The sequence below is a fragment of the Schistocerca gregaria genome, chromosome 3 (assembly GCF_023897955.1).
Source record: "Schistocerca gregaria isolate iqSchGreg1 chromosome 3, iqSchGreg1.2, whole genome shotgun sequence".
Classification (NCBI taxonomy): domain Eukaryota; kingdom Metazoa; phylum Arthropoda; class Insecta; order Orthoptera; family Acrididae; genus Schistocerca; species Schistocerca gregaria.
In genome coordinates, this window is record NC_064922.1 from 555,594,096 (window position 1) to 555,614,704 (window position 20,609).

General features: G+C 41.6%; 1 protein-coding gene across 2 annotated transcripts in view; it reads left to right on the forward strand.

Annotated features, from left to right (window-relative positions):
* Nucleotides 1-20,609, forward strand: part of LOC126354477 (ABC transporter G family member 23) — a 303,072-nt gene that overhangs the window by 211,224 nt on the left and 71,239 nt on the right. For both annotated transcript variants that reach the window (XM_050004183.1, XM_050004182.1), the window contains 4 exons: nucleotides 2,040-2,199; nucleotides 6,749-6,903; nucleotides 10,875-10,982; nucleotides 19,505-19,598. In XM_050004183.1, the coding sequence (XP_049860140.1) occupies nucleotides 2,040-2,199; nucleotides 6,749-6,903; nucleotides 10,875-10,982; nucleotides 19,505-19,598 (517 nt within the window). The remainder of the gene's footprint in view (nucleotides 1-2,039; nucleotides 2,200-6,748; nucleotides 6,904-10,874; nucleotides 10,983-19,504; nucleotides 19,599-20,609) is intronic.

Here is a 20,609-nt window from a genome sequence, read left to right on the forward strand (position 1 = left end):
CATACGGCCATCACTGGCACTGTTGCCAGCTTTCATCAGAAAAAGTAACAAATCTCCACCCTGCCCTCCAATGAGCTCTCGCTTGATACCACTAAAATCGCAAACGGCGTTTGTTTGGAGACAGTTAAATGCCCGCTACAGGGCGTCTGGGTCGGAGCTGCCCTTAAAGTAATCACTTGCCATCCTTTAGGATAAAGGTACTTTGGTAGAGACGCGATGCGGTTCCATAGCTGCTAAAATGGCGGACTGTCGCGGAGTGAGTGACACATTCTGTCATGTCCATCCTACCACTGACAGCGCTGTGTTAGCCACTCTAAAAACATCTGTTTTCCGTTGGTCACCCATACTTCACACACCAAGTACACTACTGGCCATCAAAATTGCTACACTACGAAGATGACGTGCTACAGACGCGAAATTTAACCGTCAGGAAGAAGATACTGTGATATGCAAATGATTAGCTTTTCAGAGCATTCACACATGGTTGGTGCCGGTGGCGACACCTACATCGTGCTGACATGATGAAAGTTTCCAACCGATTTCTCATACACAAACAGCAGTTGACCGGCGTTGCCTGGTGAAACGTTGTTGTGATGCCTCATGTAAGGAGGAGAAATGTTTCCCATCACGTTCCCGACTTTGATAAAAGTCGGACTGTAGTCTATCGCTATTGCGGTTTACCGTACAGCGACACTGCTGCTCGCAGAATATGGAATCGGTGGGTTCAGGAGGGTAATACGTAACGCCGTACCGGATCCCATCAGCCTCGTATCACTAGCAGTCGAGATGATAGGCATCTTATCCCCATGGCTGTAACGGATCGTGCAGCCACGTCTCGATCCCTGAGTCGACAGATGGGGACGTTTGCAAGACAACAACCATCTGCACGAACAGTTTGACGAAGTTTGCAGCAGCCTGGACTATCAGCTGGGAGACCATGGCTGTGGTTACCCTTGAAGCTGCAACACAGACAGGAGCGCCTGCGATGGTGTACTCAACGACGAACATGGGTGCACGAATGGCAAAACGTCATTTTTTCGAATAAATCCAGGTTCTGTTTACATTATCATGATGGTCTTTCAAAATGTTGAAATGTGTGTGAAATCTTATGGGACTTAACTGCTAAGGTCACAAGTCCCTAAGCTTACACATTACTTAACGTAAATTATCGTAAGGACAAACACACACATCAGTGTCCGAGGGGGGACTCGAACCTCCGCCGGGACCTGCCGCATAGTCCATAACTGCAGCGCCTTAGACCGCTCGGCTAATCCCGGGTGGCCATGATGGTCGAATCCATGTTTGGCGACATCGCGGTGAACGCACATTGGAAGCGTGTATTCGTCATCGCCATACTGACGTATCACCCGGCGTAATGGTATGCGGTGCCATTGGTTACACGTCTCGGTTCTCTTGTTCGCATTGACGAGACCTTGAACAGTGGACGTTAAATTTCAGATGTGTTACGACCCGTGGCTCTACCGTTCATTCGATCCCTGCGAAATCCTACATTTCAGCAGGATAATGCACGACCGCATGTTGCAGGTCCTGTACGGGCCTTTCTGGATACAGAAAACGTTCGACTGCTGCCCTGGCCAGCACATTCTCCAGATCTCTTACTAATTGAAGTGTCTGGTCAATGGTAGCCGAGCAACTGGCTCGTCGCAACATGCCAGTCACTACTCTTGATGAACTGTGGTATCCTGCTGAAGCTGCATGGGCAGCTGTATCTATACACGCCATCTAAGCTCTGTTTGACTAATGCCCAGGCGTATCAAGGCCGTTATTACGGCCAGAGGTGGTTGTTCTGACTACGGTACTGATTACTCAGTATCTATGCACCCAAATTGCGTGAAAATGCAATCACATGTCAGTTCTAGTATAATGTATTTGTCCAATGAATACCCGTTTATCATCTGCATTTCTTCTTGGTGTAGCAATTTTAGTGGCCAGTAGTGTACTAAAGGCCGCTCTTTACTTGTTTCCAGCGCTGGCGCCACCGTTTCTGTGTCGTTTTTACACGCGTCGTTACTTTGCAGCTACGGCCTGCTCGGCGCGAGCGGGTGCGGCAAGACGACGCTGCTGAGCTGCATCGTGGGCCGGCGGCGCCTCGACGGCGGCGAGATCTGGGTGCTGGGCGGCCGGCCCGGCTCCCGAGGCTCCGGCGTCCCGGGCCCGCGCATCGGCTACATGCCACAGGTCAGCAGCGCGCCTCATCCGCACACCCAGCACTTGCCGTTTCAAAATTACGAGCGCGGCCTGGAAACTAACGGTGAATTAGTTAGGAACGAGTATGAGGGTTAGCAAGAGTCTTAACGGGGGTGACATTGACAACAGAGACAAATGAACTACTGTGCGGCTGGTCCCGACGGAGGTTCGTGTTTGTCCTTAGGATAATTTAGGTTAAGTAGTGTGTAATCTTAGGGACAGATGACCTCAGCAGTTAAGTCCCATAAGATTTCACACACATTTGAACATTTGAACAAATGAACTCAACAAATGTAGTTGCTCAGTGGGGATAATTCATGAGGAATGAAATTAAAATGCTAAATACTCCTTGATGCTAGGACTACAAGTTGCAGTAAATTAATTCGTATTTTAGTGACATTTGTAACTTGCCACTAAGTTCCGCCTGTAATCATGTGTACTGTGTATACCAAAGAGCAGCGTCGAACTTTATGGACCAGTTAAAAATGTCTGGTAAACTTGAGCTCTAAAATGCCTAACTTAAGAGGTGTCAGCATTTGTTCATCTTCGATATTATGAAAAATATCTCTTCTATCGCAAGGTCTTTGCTTTCCATATTTTGTGAGGAGGAAATTTGACCAAAAAAAAAAAAGTCTAGTAAACATGGGGTCTAATATGCATACTTCAAGAGCTACGATCAATTGTTCATCTTCGCTAGTGTAAAACACATCTCTTCTACTGAACAAGCGCTCATAGCTCTTAAGGTGTGCAGTTTACAGCCCATGTTTTCTAGACATTTTTTCTTCCCTTTCTCCATGCTGTCTCTTCCCAATATATGAAAATCAAAGAGCTTGAAGTAGAAGAGATGTGTTTCATAATAACGAAAATGAACAAGTGCTTATATCTCTTAAGGTGTGCACTTTAGACCCCTTGTTTATTCAACATTTTCTTCTTGTTTTGGTGTGAGGTACTTGTCCCTTAAGTTCGTCGGTGTTTTCTTGGGACACCCTGTATTTTAAACACATATTTGCGGATTAACTTTCAAGTTCAAGAAGTTCAGTAGTTTTAAAATGTGTATGTGTGTGGTTCAGCTTTAATATCATCACAGTTCACGTTGAAACCTCTTCCACTTCCAGGTCCCAGCACTTTGCACCCCCCCCCCCCCCCCCTCCGACCCCTCCTAATCTCATTTCACTTCTTGCTACTTACCTTGTCTTCTAATTCACACTCCACCACACTACTATACACTTATGTCCACTCCTCATGGCTCACTCTCCCCAACCCAAAAAACTATCACTATTCGTTCCCTACTCATACACAGCGTATAAATACACATCAATATAATTAAACAGAATTATACACATACAATAAACAAAAAAAGAGCATAGGTCAAAGGCAAAAACTAGGAGCGAAGTTATGCTGGCAACACTACAAAACAAAACCCGTAGTACATACTTAGAAGTACAAAAACAAATAGAAAACAGTTGTGTGCGAAAAAGCGTGCCGTGAAAAACATAAAAAAATGTCTAGTGCTACAGAGTAACTGAACATTAGACCACAACTATCAGTGTGTAACGAAGAAAAACATTAACGATGTGCTTGCAGACGGCATTTCCCGATGTAGGCGAGAAATCAAGCGAAAATCACCGTAAGTAAAAACCAACATATTGTTAACGAACTGTTTTTCTATCTTAAAGCAAATCAAAATGTAAATAACTTAATTACTGGCCACTGATGCTTTACCTCGATAAAGCGAAAAGCGTATCGTGAAGAAACACGCTTTCTTTGGAGTTGCTACGAGAGAACGACCATACCCTCAACAAAGGAAATGAATTCAAACGAATAACTTGATGTAATATTAAGAATTCTACTTTAAAGACTTATCATGCAACTGTACATTTGATATCAAAATAATTAATTTATTGTTTAATAACAAATATTTCGTATGGATACTTACGTATTATTATTTGACTACCGGCATCATTGCATTGCTCTACCTGTTATTACTTATTAGCTGAGTACGCGGCGTTGCCCGGGTGTGTATTTATGTCAATTCTAGTTGTCCATCTCCTCCTTCCCCCTCTCTCTGTCCACCGCCCCCCGCTCCTCTCTGCCCATCTGCTTCTCCCTCCTGTCTTTGTCTATCTCCTCCTCCTCCCCCTCTCTCCATCTCCTCTTCTCCCTTCTCCCTCTTCACTCCTCTCCTTCCTTTTCCCTGTCTTGCTCCTGCTCCTCTCTCTGTGTCGTGCAATGATATAATTTTGCAGCTACTTTAGCAGCATATATAGATACTGTCTGCTAAATGTATAGCAAATAGAGTTAGCAGCAAAGAAGTAATAAATTTATAAGTCATCACGTCATGCCTGATGCGCCAATTTTACTGCATGGACAGCGAAAATGCAGTAAGGTATATATTATGAATTGTAAGCTAGAAAACATTTCGTAAAGATTTGCAATTATCTGTAAAGTTTATTGCAAGTTACGAAGTTCTCTCGTTCTCAAATATTGGCTGAACAAATTGTCGGTATTCGTGGGTCATGGCCTACAATTATTTTTCACCCACAGCCCCTGTGATAGGTGGTTTTTACCTCCAGAACGTTTGTTCCAGACAGTACGCGATTTGTATACGAAGTTAGGATGAAATCGGTCCAGTGGTTTCGGAGTAGATGTGGAACATACATTTTTATAACGCTGATGGGTATATTTTTTCCGTGATCCGGGTTTGATGAAATGAAGCCTACACGTTGCTCGAAGCTACGCTGAAGTCACCAGTCAAAACGGCATAGAAATCCGTCTGGTAGTTTTGGAGATTAGTGTATTCAAAGAAAAACAGACAGACACACCGGTTTTACAGTTTTATTATTAATACAGAGTTCAGTATAATACCGGAAATTGCAAAAATTCTAATTAAAACATAGATGTTACTAAACAGATTAGTTATTAACAACTAACAGAAATTATAGAATTTAATTTACAGAATAAATGTTTTTTCAGATTTTAATAAAGGCTAGGTTAATTTCATTAAACTGTGTTTGAAACACAATGCAGGAGCTAAGCACTGTACATAACTTTCAGTTCCACCGTCTCAAATCTCCCGTACACCTAGTCCAAATATCGTCATCTTTTAGTGATTTGTAAGATACCCCACATCTCGACAAACTTTAGTATCCAGAATGACATTTTCACTCTGCAGCGGAGTGTGCGCTGATATGAAACTTCCTGGCAGATTAAAACTGTGTGCCCGACTGAGACTCGAAGTTTGGAAGTTAGGAGTCGAGATACTGGCAGAAGTAAGGCTGTGAGGACCGGGCGTGAGTCGTGCTTCGGTAGCTCAGATGGACAGCCGGCACGGTAGCTGAGCGTGTTCGGTCAGAGGTTTAGCAGCCCTCTGTAATAAAAAAAACTGAGCTAATCGATCAACAACGAACTTTAACGGATGTCTTACGACGTCCGCCCCGAGCAGATGCAACGAACAAGAGTGAACAAAATGAGATTAAAAAAAAAAAAAATGATGGTAGAGCACTTGCCCGCGAAAGGCAAAGGTCCCGAGTTCGAGTCTTGGTCGGACACACAGTTTTAATGTGCCAGGAAGTTTCATATCAGCGCACACCCCGCTGCAGAGTGAAAATCTCATTCTGGAAACATCCCCCAAGCTGTGGCTAAGCCATGTCTCCGCAGTATCCTTCCTTTCAGGAGTGCTAGTTCTACAAGGTTCGCAGGAGAGCTTCTGTAAAGTTTGGAAGGTAGGAGACGAGATACCGGCAGAAGTAAGGCTGTGAGGACCGGGCGTGAGTCGTGCTTCGGTAGCTCAGATGGTAGAGCACTTCCCCGCGAAAGACAAAGGTCCCGAGTTCGAGTCTCGGTCGGACACACAGTTTTAATCTGCCAGGAAGTTTCAATCTTTGGTATACTACCCGATACACTTAATTATAGTAGAGCTATGAGGGGAAAAAACTCTTTTATCTTTTCTCGAGCACTGCAAGCACTCTCAAGCATAAAAGTTGAACGCTTCTAAAAATAAAATACAGGTTGGAGAAAAAGACATATTACGGGTATAGAGAGAAAAATGTCGTCATTAAAGCGTCAACGTATTCACATCACAGATGTGATGTCAATCAGACTAGTTGAAGTCCAGGCAGCGAGCACACGTAAAACCACAGTCTGCAATAGCTGAGGAAACTACTAGATGCGCATTCGCAGCACTGCACACAAAAATTGAATAGTCACATAGGTTGGAAACTCAGAAAATACCTTCAATCACATTTGCAATACCTCGAAAATTTTATCACATGGTAGCTTCTTACCCCATTAGTGTGTGTTGCGTTGCTGCTCTATCTATGAGTAAGACGACGAGAAGACATAAAAACCATAAACGCTGTACACACACACCGAAAAAGTTTTCTCTTTTTGCTACGAACAGTGAACATAAAAATCATAACAAGCAAGAAATTCTTGCATAATTTATTTATTTTGTTGGGTACTTACGAAAAGAAGGTCGCATTGTGTAGCTTCTAAGCATCTGTGCATTCCAACCAATACGCTTCTCCCCTTTCTTTCGCAGGAGATAGCCCTGTACGGTGAGTTCGGCATAAGGGAGACGCTGACATACTTCGGATGGCTCGCAGGCATGTCAGCCAAGGAGGTCGATGCCAAGTTCGACTTCTTAATCGAACTGCTGAAGCTGCCCAACACCAGCAGGTTCGTCAAGGAACTCAGGTAAGTCGTACTCAGATGCAGCCTTTCATCGCCCCTGTCACAGCACAGGAACATTCATAAGAAAGTGAGCTCACTGGACAAAAAGTTAGTCACTCAGTGCCTGCGCACAGATAATCGTAAAACATTTACAGATGGCGCAGCGATTGAGTCACATGCTCAACAGCGCACGTACTGCCTGACGTGAGCATAAGACACTAGCGATCATTGAGACATTTCCTGTATGTTTAAAACGGACATTGTACATAAATATGGGTAAGGTAAGGACGTAACAAATTGGCAAAAAGGGCATCGTCTTTGGCCGTACCCATGGCCATACGATGTGTGAATTTGATGGATTTGTTGGTGTTTCGCGGCGGACAGTTCGCACAAGTGGCCATGAAACACGATGTCAGAATTGTGGTCGGGAAAAGACCCTGACTGATAGGGACCCGGGACGCGTTTCATGGCCTGGGAATCAAACTCTTTGCTGCAGGCAGTGAATGAAGGCGCATCCTCCCCTGTTAGCGAGAGAACATTGCGACGGTAATTGCATGTTAATAACATCTCGAGTCGGTCACCTCGCAACAGGCCATTGTTCACACAGGCACATAAAGTTGCACGTATTCAGCGGGCTAGAAATCTTCGTCCATGGGCAGTAGCTGACTGCGGAACGTAATGTGGTCTGACGAATCACGTTTTTGTATTTACCCAAATGGTGCTCTTCGTCGAATGCATCGAAGGCCAAATGAACCATTTCATCCCGAATGTGTGCAAGGTCACGTGCAAGCCGGAAGTGGTTACTTGATGTTTTCAGGGTGGTTCTCTTATCATGAATTGGGCCCGCTCACTGAGGTGACCACCAACATTCTGAATGGTCAGGTGTTCTCCTTCAGTCAACATCTGCATGATGATTATGCTGTTGATATCCCTGTTTTTCAGTACAGCAGCTAAGTTCATCGGACTGGAAGAATATGTGACTGCTTTTCTGAACACTCCCCCACCTTATTACGTCTACATTGACCCGGTAAAGCACCTGACTTGAATCATATCTGTGGGACACGTTGGAACAGCAGTAAAAATGCCGCCATCGGCATCCCCGAAATTTGATGGAATTGCACGATAAAATCCTCAGTGAGTGACTTAACCTGGATGCGCCATACTTGCACAATCTTCTGGACTCACTTCCTAACCAAATCCAGGGTGTTATTAAGTCCAGGGGCGGAATTACACGGTATTAAATGATGCTTCTAATGACTTCTCTAGTGCTGACCAATTTTTTTGTCCGATGAGCTTATCATCAATTGAATTACAAACTGAACACTGTAGAAGTTTACTTTGTTTGTAAGAACACCTGGTTACACATTGCCCACTGATTTATTTATACTCCCACCCTTTTCCTAGGACCCTCTCCCTCAACCTTCATTTACAAATGCTAGTGTTTGTATACTTCCTATTGATGTAGGGCAATTGCTGCATTCGCGGATCATAATGCCATAGGAAAGCGATTTATTGTAGGTATTGTTCCTTCTACACTATAAAATTCTACGGATTTCTACTCGTTGCTAAAAGTTTCCAGAAGTTCTATATAGTTTTATTCATTCTATTTGACTACACATAGACTGCCGTCCATTGGCCTAGAGATTTCAAGGACTATAGATCCGACACTAATGGCACCTTTTTCTACAGCTTGCTATACGTCATCCGTTTGCACCCCTCAGACTCTGCCCCTACGGGTGCTAGAGTTGCTTACTTCAATCATAATTTTTCCATTTAGTAAGTCATATGTATACCAGTTTTAGCTGAAATTCCTTCAGGAATTACAAAGTTCCCATCTTTACCCACGCTGCTATGGGGGTCTTACACCAACACACTTTTCCCCAGATAATATGTTATATGTGCACCATCTTAATAAAATTTCTCCAAGAATTTCAGAATTATCCTGGAATATATGGTCCACCAACGACTCTTCGACGATTGTGCATAGTGATACGTTTGTTTAGTAAGTGACTGAATAGGAAAGTGGTACTGAAGAATCGATAAGAAAAGATCTCTACTTTAGGAGATGATAAAGTATACTTAAATTTGTGGCCACATCCTTATGTACGATCGTTACGTGGAATAGAGAACTGAGGTGACGAAGCTAGAATTAAGGCACAACAGGAGACAAAAAAGTGGTAGTCGATATCAAAAGTGTTATAGGACTCCAAACATCGTCCTCAAAAGATCTACCACTAAGAGAATATTATTACTGCGGCAGTGAGGCATTCCCTTTAGAAGAAAAACACTATTAATAATGTTTTAGAATATCGATGCGCATATGTTCTCAGATTCAAGCAATCACAGCAATATAAACATTTCTACGGAAGTATCTTGTTTCAGTAATTAAGAAAAATCTCAATAGAAAAAGCGTTTCAGCGTGTAAAGCAGTCAGCACCACAAGCATTTAATCGATCTGAGACACTCCTACCTCTTCCATGCAACCAAGAAAATAATTAACTCTCTTAAAAGTAAAAATCATCTTACGGTTGATAACATTTTAAGTAAGGTATATATATATATATATATATATATATATATATATATATATATATATATATATATATGTTGTATGCACCCATATATGTAATGCATCGCTGTCACAAGATATTGTTCATATTGTGTCATTGTCAAATCGCCATTTAAGAAAGGCATTAGGACAAATATCAATAAATGACAGATATTAATAAGTGTGGACACTTTTCCCTATTATTTACTTTCTCAAACGTTTTGTAGTAGGCAGTGTTGTAAGTAGTAGTTGATCATTTCTGCAAATTTTGAGGTTCTGGGTTAATCACAATTTAAATTTTAGAAGAATATCTCCACTGAAGGTGCCATGTACTATTTAATGTACTACGACAAAATATCAGTTCCCAGGAATTTTTCTGACCTGACTAATTCCATTCGAATGTGAAAATCATAACATTCCTTCCGAAAACCTTAAAGTTTATGGCTTTTGGATAAACTTCATATTTAACTGGCAGGAAGCAAAGGACTATGCTGATAGCTCAGACAGTTTTCGTGGTGAATCTTCTGAGTGAAGTCAAGTTACTTCTGGTGCTCCACAGCTTTTGAAATTGGAATTGTTCCGGTCCTTGTTATAAGTAAATGACCTTCCATTTTATATTGACAAAGAACACGTAGTGATTTTTGTTGCTAATTCAAGTCACAAAATCTCTCATCCGATCCAGTGTCCTTAAAGTAGCACAGGGCTCTGCAGCTGAATCCGTCCAGAAGCGACATCAGCGCAGTAACAAGGGTGGCAGCTTGAACTAACGACAGTAAACGATGAACACGCCATTCGACCAGTCAGCTTTGAGCAGGCAATATTATGTAACGGATGTCGGCCACAATGTGTCAATGTTCTTTTATCACAAATCACAGTTGAACAGCGTCTCCAAACCAAGTGTTCAACACATTCTCCAGAATATTTCGAAGAAAAGTGTGCGCAAAATCTGCCCGGAGTCCTTGACTCAGAAGTAAAAACGACGCGTGTGCGCCTGCTGCAACTTCATTGAAGTGCGAAACATGGGCACTTCTTTTCCAAAAATATCACCACTGCGACGAGGCTTGGTAATATCAATAGGAACGTACCACGAATCTACAAAGTGCAGAAATTCACGTGAAGGGGCAGCGCTTAGGTGACATAGCCAACATCAAAGCTGATTGACGCGCGAGTTGAACAACATCCCAAAGAAGGACTTCTCTGACTGTTTCACATGGTTGTATGAATGTTCTGTGCACTGTACTCAGGTGGGGAGGGACTATGTAGAATACCTGAAGCGTTAAAACCGCCATCTTAACTTTTGTCTACTTTTTAGTAATTGACGGGCTAAGGTAAGATTAAGTCTCCAATTGATGCCGTTGCTGTGGGGGTCATCGTGAAGCCAGGAGCACGGTGAAGCGGAGGTGCAGCTAGGCCTATGACTACAACATTTGCCGTCGGTGTGTTGCAGCGGCGGCCAGCAGCGGCGCGTGTCCCTGGCAGCAGCGCTGGTGCACGACCCCGAGCTGCTCATCCTGGACGAGCCCACAGTCGGCGTGGACCCCGTCCTCAGGCAGAGGTGAGGCTACCAGACTTAAAGCTCTGTTCTCATCGGCCAACACTTCGTTTTTGAACCACGTAGCGATTCGCCATACACCGTCTCCCTTCCTCAGATCTCAGAACAGACTCACCCAACGATCACTGTCGTGGAATGTAGTGCGAATTCGCATTTTTCGTCTAAACACATACTCGCTAGATCTGCTCAAGAGCCAATATTGACAATGTGGGGCGGCACCTTGGGCACAAATGTAGACTAATCTCATTATTAATTGGTAACCTACACAAATTAGTATGTTAAGAGCTCCTAATAGACTAGCTATAGGAATTTTGCGACTAACAAGGGCAGGCCACAACGTTTGGAACGCGGATTTACTGTAAACCTCGTACACTCGTAGTAATGCATGAGGACAACAAAACGTGTAAGCAGTAGCACGTACTTCTCAAGCATTATTGAGAAAATCGCAAGATATATGTGTGTGTGTGTGTGTGTGTGTGTGTGTGTGTGTGTGTGTGTGTGTGTGTGTGTGTGCGTGCGTGGCCATTTTCACCATGAAGCGGCTGCACCCGAGTGGAGCCGGTACACTAGCTCAGCGTGTTTGGTCAGAGCGTTAGCTACCCATCCTAATAAAATTAATGGGCGAACGGATCAACGAACAAACTGAGTGGGTGTCATAGGACGTCCGCCATAAACAAATTCAACGAGCAATGTTATTTTTTTTAAAAAAAAAGTGGTTGGCGTTCAACCCGCTGTTTCGAGTTCCGTTCGTCATTTTTTTTATTTGCAACACAATAATTTTCTTTACTATTTATGTTACAATTGATATAGTGGGAAAAATACCTGTGTAATCGGTCAAACTTTTTTTAAATTTACAATGTTATTTGGAAGTCTACTAATTCTTATTATCACAAATAATATAACATTCATAACTATCGACTAGTAAACGACCAAACCCATAAAGTGATACTGAAAATGTATGTTTGTCCGTGTCTTCAAAACTGTTCGTATTTAATCGAAAGGGAACGAGAAATTGCTTCTCGGAAGACGCTATTAAAATACTCTCGATACTGCATAACCAATTATCAGCGTCGATTTTTAAGAAAATACTGCGTTGTGCATGGTTTGCTTCCAAATTATCATCTGAAAGATAGATTTTTGAAAATGTTAACGACATTTGTTTTTCCACGAAAACGTCATAAGACCTTGCGTATGCGCAAACGTAGCAGCTGGTGCCGTTTAACTTTCATGTTTTTACGAAAAATACCATCCCGCAACTTGTACTCGTAATGTCTAAAGCGACGGTTAATTGTACATCTTTCGAAAGCCGTCTGTGCCGGTCAAAACTTGGAGGTAACAAGTCGTTTCGGGCTCCTTGCAGGTACAAGAGATTTCTCAAATCACGGACAAGCATACAATTTCAGTATCACTTTATGCGTCTGGTCGTTTACTAGTCGATAGTTATCAACATTACATTATTTCTGATGATAAAAATTAGTAGACTGCCAAATAACATTGTAAATTTAACAAAAGTTCATCCAATTACACGTATTTTCCCCATTGTATCAATTGTAATATAAATAGTAAAGATAGTGACTGTGTTGAAAATGAAAAAAAAAATATAGACGAACGGGACTCGATCCAGTGATTAGGGGGCTTGAACGCTAACCACTTTTTTTCCCCCCCCGATTTAGTTCGTTGGCGTCTTGGCGGACGTCACAAGACATACGTTCAAGTTGATCCTTGATTCCTTGACTCACCTTTTTTTTGTTATTATAGAGAGCACGCAGCCCTCTGACCGAACACGCTGAGCTATCCTCCACCCGGCTGCTTCCACTTCATGGTAAAACTGGCCACGCACAGGTATATATTTGACGACCGAAATTATCTTGCGATTTTCTCAATAACGCTTGAGAAGTACGTGCTACTGCTTACACATTTTGTTGTCCTCATGGGGTACTTCGTTCCCAGCGTCGTGGCCTCCCCTTGTAAGTTGGCCACCGGCCCCCAGGTGCTGATCCTTTAAATTCGGCACCATTTGGGATACTTCGTGTGGACTATCATCTGTTTCAAATTGCTGCCATCCTCAGTGGACCCAAAGTTGTGACGCTATAACAGACAAGTGTTGTGATGGCTGTGTAAGCGGACGACGATTTTCTCTTTTGTGTCATCAGTCTTCTGACTGGCTTGATGTGGGCTGCCACTAATTTCTCTTCTGTGACAACTCTTCACTACATAGTAGCACTCGCAACCTACGTCCTCAGTTATTTGCTCTAATACTGCGGAAGTCATTTCCTGACGTCGTAACAGATAATCCATCATCCTGTACCTTCACCTTGTCAGTGTTTTCCACATATTCCTTTCTTCTCCAATTCTGCACAGAACCTCCTCATTCCTTACCTTATCAGTCCACCCAATTTTCAACACTCGTCTGCAGCACTACATCGCAAATGCTTCGATTGTCTTCTGTACCGGTTTTCCCAGAGTCCATGTTTCATTACCATACCGTGCTGTGCTCCAAACGTTCATTCTCAGAAATTTTTCCACGGATTAAGGCCTTTGTTTGATACTAGTAGACTTCTCTTGGGCAAGGATACCCATTCTGTCAGTACTAGTCTGCTTTTTATGTCATCCTTGCTCCTTCCGTCATTGGCTAGTTTACTGCCTAGGTAGTAGAATTCCTTAACTTCTCCTACTTCATGACCATAAGTGCTGATGTTAAGTTTCTCGCTGTTCTCATTTCTACTACTTCTCATTATTTTCGTCTGTCTTCGATTTACTCTCAGTCCATATTCTTTACTCAATGGACTGTTCATTCCATTCAGCAGGTCACGTAAATCTTCTTCACTTTCAGTGAGAATAGCAATGTCATCAGCAAATCGTACTATTGATATCCTTTCACCTTGAATTTTAATTCCGCTCCTAAAGCTTTCTTTTATTTCCATTATTGTTTCTTCGATGTACATATTGAACAGTAGGGGTGAAAGACTACACCCTTGTCTTATACCCTTTTTTATCCTCGCATTTCGTTCTTGGTCGTCCACTCTTATGATTCCCTCTTGGCTCTGTGCATATTTTATATTACCCGTCTCTCCCTATTGCTTTACCCACTATTAATTAATAACAATAATGGTACTCATATTTAAATGGATTAACCATATGACACACAATCACAAAAGTTTACTAAATGTTTTGAATGTCATTTATCTTCTGCTCACTGTGTTACATTACAACAACGTCAATTTAATTTCGTATTTGTCGCTACAAATATGCACCGCATCTCAAGATGTGCATTCTTCAGAAATCCCTGTTACTTCCGTCTGAAATATATACCATAGCAGCTGATCGGTAAGAGTTGCGCACTGTCTCTGTAACCACTTTTGTTAGGTACTAAGCTGGAAAATTACGCTCTTAGGGAGATCTTAACGTTAACTGACGTTTTTGAATTCGACTGTCAGCTAAGAGATGCATGTTACTATAAAACACGAATGAGAACCGCAGACCGCACGAATCCGTGGTTCGCTTCAGTTTGGCTACCATTGCGCTAGATAAATGTCCAGTTTAGTGCCAGGAGAGACTAATGGGTAAAGGCGGTCGTCAACCGGATGACCGGTTTGCATACCGCATCGTCGTACTAGGGAGGTGAAGTGCCTGACCAGAGAATCAGTTCATCCCACCAATCCGTTAAACGAAGATGTACGGTGTTTCCAGGAAGTCTCAGTGCTCTGACAAGGAAGCGTCACAAACTTGATCTCTTATTTTTAGAAGAAAATTATCAGCCCAAGAAACCGACCCCGCGGGAAAATTTTGGCTGTAATTATGACCTTCTGAAAGTACATTTTTGAAACTTTCGCGGCACCTGTTGTTTGTCACCCGCTCCGCCCCACGGCAGCCGCGTAATGCCGGAGTGCGAAGTACAGGATGACCCAGAAATCCAGTTAACATTTGAAAATTCATTACTTCATGATACAATATAGGTAGAGATGCTTCAAATAACATGTGGTTTTATTGAAACCAAAAATAGTGCTTAAAATGACCAACAGATAGCGCTTCACATGATACAAAAGCAGTAATTAGCACAACAACTGAATTTTAGCAAATGCAATGTTATTTATAACAAACGCTGAACATGACAGCTGTCATTCAACAACAATACCTCCAGTCGAGGGGCACTGTCTAGCATATTAATAGGTACTGTGAGAAACTACCATCGGACGTTGTCTTTTAGCATTCCTAGTGAGGTCGGACTATCGCGTTAGACTTTTGGTAACCCTACAACCAATACTCAAGGGTTGAGATCTGGAGATCTGGGAGAGTCTCTGTCTATGCAGAATAGATTCGCAACGACTTTTTGCGTAACAGGTCTGCCTATTTTAGACCGCATTTGCGTGTTCCAACAGTTGGTACAGTTTTGCTCAGTCTTGAATGCATCGGACAACAATATAGAGGTTATGGCCAAACTGAGTAAATTTGCTTACAATGCAATTATGCTGTCTTGCTGAAAAAAAGAAAGAGGCCACAACTTGAAAGGTGGACGAAGGACTGGCTTCTAAATCGTGTGTCACTCTCAAATGTTAATCTTTTAAAGGAGCTAAAATTTGAAAAAGCTGATTGGTTCAACTCTTTAAGAATGGACGAAGAAACATTTTAATTGCTTTTGAAACCTCTCACACCATACATACAGACACATGATAGCGTAATGAGAAAATCAGTACGTGCTTACGAGAGACTTTTAGTGTCACTGAGGCTTCTAGATGTTATCATCATCATTAAGTCACATCATTCCAGAAACGTGTGCTGCATATGCAGTATTAAGCCAACAATATTGAAAGTGAGAACAGTAGTTAATCACAACTCCTTATTTTTTATTTTAATATTTTTAGTGTGATTAAATTCCTTATTCTTGTACTGTCACACATTTGCTAAACAAATTTATTTACAAATTCATAACATGGAATGTAGGTGTATTAAAATGTGAGACATATATTTCATAGATTCATTTGGATCGAATGTTTCGAAATGCGGTACAAAATTCCCGTGTCCGAGATTTTTACTGTTTCTGTTAAGATTTTGCAATTGTGCCTCAATGAAAAGTTCGCTGATAAGCATTTCGGCGAAGACTTTGCATTGGTTCCAGTTGTCTAAGCTTATCGGCATACACTGTTCCCATAGCATCTGCAACATCTTCTCTCCCCAGTGTACTTAATGTGTTGCACACTATCGACAGAGCGTTTTTTTTACTTTTTCTTTTTACACGTACATTTTGGTGTACGTGTATTTAAGGTCAACAATGAAGACTGTCCGTTATCCTAAACACTAGCTTCTGACAGAAACTCTTAGTTCATCAGGCTCGTTAACTATTTAGTTGTTTAGGTGATGAACATCTTCCATATGCTACGACAGAGAGTTTATTTTTATATCAACTGAAACATTGCGAAATACAAAACTTGTCAAACATTTTTTTTTAATTATATGCGGTTTCAAGGAATAAGTGTGGTAGTAGGAAACATATTCTATTAGGATTTCTGGGTGTCAACTAAAAGCTATGTCTGTATTTTCATTTTTAGTTTACAAACTCTTAGGAAGACTGGAGACACATCGCTAGGGAGTTTCAAATAAAATGAAATTTTCCACATGCTCTGGTGGCCATAGATGGAAAGGATGTCTCGATTTTTCCTCCAACAAATAGCGAATCAGTCTTTTATATCAACAGAGGATATGACAGCTTAGTTTTGTTGGCTGAAGTTAACGCTAACTACGAGTTCATAATGGTTGATTATGGAGTCAGTGGTCGTATTTCTGACGGAAGTGTCCTGGAATGTACGGAACTACAGAAGGTTAAAGAGTTATATACTGAAAATTCCCAAACCTGAAGCTAGTGATGATCTACCGTTTGTTTCAGTCGGAGATCAGGCGGTTTCGTTGCGCACGAATTTTATGAAAGTTTTCATCCAGAACAATTTAACAGAAGACAGGCATGTTTTCCACTACTATTTATCAAAGACTCGCAGAGTTGTGGAAAACGCATTTGGGATTTTATCTGCAAGATTTAGGATTTTCCTTTACTTCTGCATACACCAGAAGATGTGGAAGAATTTATATCCCAGGATACAAGTCGGCTAATGGGATTACAGATATGGCACACTGTTCATTAGAACATAAGTCAGTTCGAGAAAAATTCGTTGAATATTTCGCAACCAAAAACACTACAGAATGATTTAAGTACGGACAATACCTTTGAAATGCAGTGTATTTTACGTGCTGATGTAAGTTTTTATCTGTATAACTGTTTATATGTGTGCAAAGACGCCACATTGACTAAAATGAGTATATTTATTTCCATTTTCAAATGTTTCAAATGGCTCTGAGCACTATGGGACTTAACTTCTGAGGTCATCAGTCCCCTAGAACTTAGAACTACTTAAACCTAACTAACCTAAGGACATCACACACATCCATGGCCGAGGCGGAATTCGAACCTGCGATCGTAGCGTATTTCCATTTTCCATACAGATCGTAACGATCAGTAAAGTTCTATAAATTCTGTTACAAACTCTCTGGAATAAATCCGCGAGCTTGAGAATCTCGTAACATCACTCATACTGAATTCTGTTTATCACAATACCGACCCAACAAGGACGCACAATGAATGAACTGAGCGATTGGTCTGAGATAACATTTAACGCTCAGTCTTGTCTGTGTGTGGTCTGCGTGAATTCAAAGCCTGCCAGACTTTGTGTAGGGCGGACACCAACCAACAGCGCAGACAAATTTACAGGCAGCGACTTGTCTGCGCAAACAGTCTGTACAGACAGATCTGAGTACATGTCGGAGCGGCTGAAGGGGACCTTAAGCATGATAGCAGTAGCGGCTCAGCACGCGATCCTCGTCAAACGAAGTGCACAAGATATCTTTCACACTTGTATCAACATGGAGTGGAGTGCCATCCAGCATAAAAGTCGTACATTTAGGCAGGTATTTATCTGCCAGGCTAGGGTCGACGCGATTCTGTAACATATCGGCGTACCTCGCACCTGTCATGCTGACAGTTTGTAAATCAGCATTTCTTCGAAGAAGACGTGTCCGTTCACGACTGATGTGATAAATCCACATCACACCTTGACTTTCCTGTCATCCAGTGGGGATTCCACGGCAGCTCTAGGAGTTTCGATAGCCCAAATTCTGCAGTTGAGGATGCTGACGGACCCTCGGAATGTGAAATGTTGGTCCACAACACGTCAGACAATCATTTTTTTGAAATGTTCATGCGACAAATTCTCTCCGCGTCACAAAACCGGTGGCTAACAGTTCATGACGACGCTGGATATTGTACTGATTGGAGGGTACGCTGTCGAGCGCCATCTGTTGGCCAGGTTTTGCACTCGTTTTCGTTTTCAATAAAATCTCGTGCATTTCAGGCAATGTGGCGATTTTTTTTTTTTACCTCTCTACTTACATTATACCGTGAAATGGCGGATTTTCAAATGTTAACGGACTTTTGAGCTGCTATGTTTACACAGTGCAGAGAGTAAGAAGTCTCTCATTTCACACGGGTAATGTTCTTCGTTCACTATTTTTACTGTGATCAGGTATCTAGGCGGGTTCTAATCTATAGCTGGTGCGAGAGATTTCTTTACTTTGAACGTTTTTATGTGATGATTCCCAAATGCAGTGTAAATGAATGAAACGAAATTGGTGTGTTATTAAGAAGTAGGATAGCGCTATTTAACTATTAACATCTGTGTTCTGTGTTTTTTATGCTGGCGCTGTTAAAGTGAAGTACATTTGCAGGAGAAGCACTATTTTTCTACGCGCTTGGCAGTATTAAATTATAAATCGAAACTCATTAACTTCATATGATAATAATTCTTCAGTTTAGAATATAAGCTTTTGAAATTTGATAGTACAGGAGAGTTCTGAAGATTAGATTAGATCGAATAACTAATAAGGAGGTAGTGAATCGAACTGAGGAGAAAAAACCTTATGGCATAGCATTATTAAAAGAGGGGATCGGGTGGTAGGACAAATCGTGAGGAATCAGGGGATTCTCAATTTAATACTGGATGGAAGTGTGGCGGGGAAAAATTGTAGAGGAAGAACTAGGCATGAATGTAGTAAGCAGGTCCAAAATAGATAAAATTTTTTGCTTCCCAGATGAACTTTTGCAACAGACTACAGTATCTGCTGATCTAAATATGTGGTAGGCCTAGTCTTTTGGTCTATCCCCATTACATAACCTCTCCACTTCCTTCTGATGTGTTTTAACACTATTGAAACCTTTTGCAACAATATGTTGCAACTGTGGCATCCATTAGAGACGGATTAGACTTGTCTCAACTGCACATAATGAGCAATTGTTGTCCCTCTTTCTAATTTTTGACTGCAGATTCTGTCAGTATTGGTGTTCATGCACATTGTTCTCGTAGTGAATGCAGACAAATTGAGGTTGCAAGTGCTGTTGGATTCTTCTTTGAATGGCACCAAAAACAAACGCATGCTTGCCACTATTTATCAGTGATAGTGACATTGTTCAATTACTGTTTCAGCATTTGGGATCACCTGGTGAGCATCACCAAAGAAGGCAACAGGACAGTCATCATCACCACTCACTACATCGACGAGACACGTCAAGCTGGCATGGTGAGTCTGGTAACCTATTGGTGACTGTCTATCTATCTGTCGCATTCCTTACACTGCCAACAACTGAAATCTATATCATTTTCATCCTGCAATGTAGGATACCTAGCCTTCAGAGATGCAGCAGTCAGAACTCACAACATGCGACGGACTGGCTCAATGTGTGGAACAAATTTATCAGTCAAGTTTTACAATCTTGCTTAAGAGCGACTTGGTGCCATGTAGTTAAGAATGACAACTAGTAAACATAAAATTGAATGGAGCAATCATTGTGAAATTTGGCTGATGGTTGGAAGAATCTCTGTTTATATCAGAACTAGCTAGATGCAAATGCACAGGTCAGGTGGGGTTCGCTTTCTGCCTGTGAAAATTAGTAGTTTTATGTACTTCTGGGACCAGTGTTTGAGGGTCAACTGCCAACATTTCCAGTTGGATTTTGTGCAGACAAAAAAGATAGAACACTCCAATATCGTTTCATGTGCAAAATATATACAACAGATACATAAATTTCTTAATGTGACTTGACGTAATATGTAAACTAAAATCGCTTTAAATTCACCAGGTGCTTGAAGTTAACTGGGTATCTCCCCTTTGTTAACTTCAGGAAAGCTGAAGATCTGTGTTCCGTAAATTTTGAAACATTGCACTATTGCCAAGACTAGGATTGATGCATCTCCTGGAGTAGATGTGGGATTTCGACTCATTTAATATTTTCATTTTTCTTTTTACATGTTTATGTATGTGTATGGAATAATAAAGCGAGGCAGCGAAGAGGACTTCTTACAAAAATATAAGTTTATGTCATTCACGATACGAAGATCGTCAACTGTAAAGTGTGATTGTTAGCCGGAGAAAGCATTAGAAAAAGTGTATTGAAAAGTCAGTGGTATAGAAGCCAGGTAGACAAAGGCAATCTTTTCTTGTATATCCATCTTCTGGTGGATATTGGGACAACAGCTGTTATTGTACTTTATCTCACGTGAAATAATGAGAACATCTGTATTTACTGGTTTC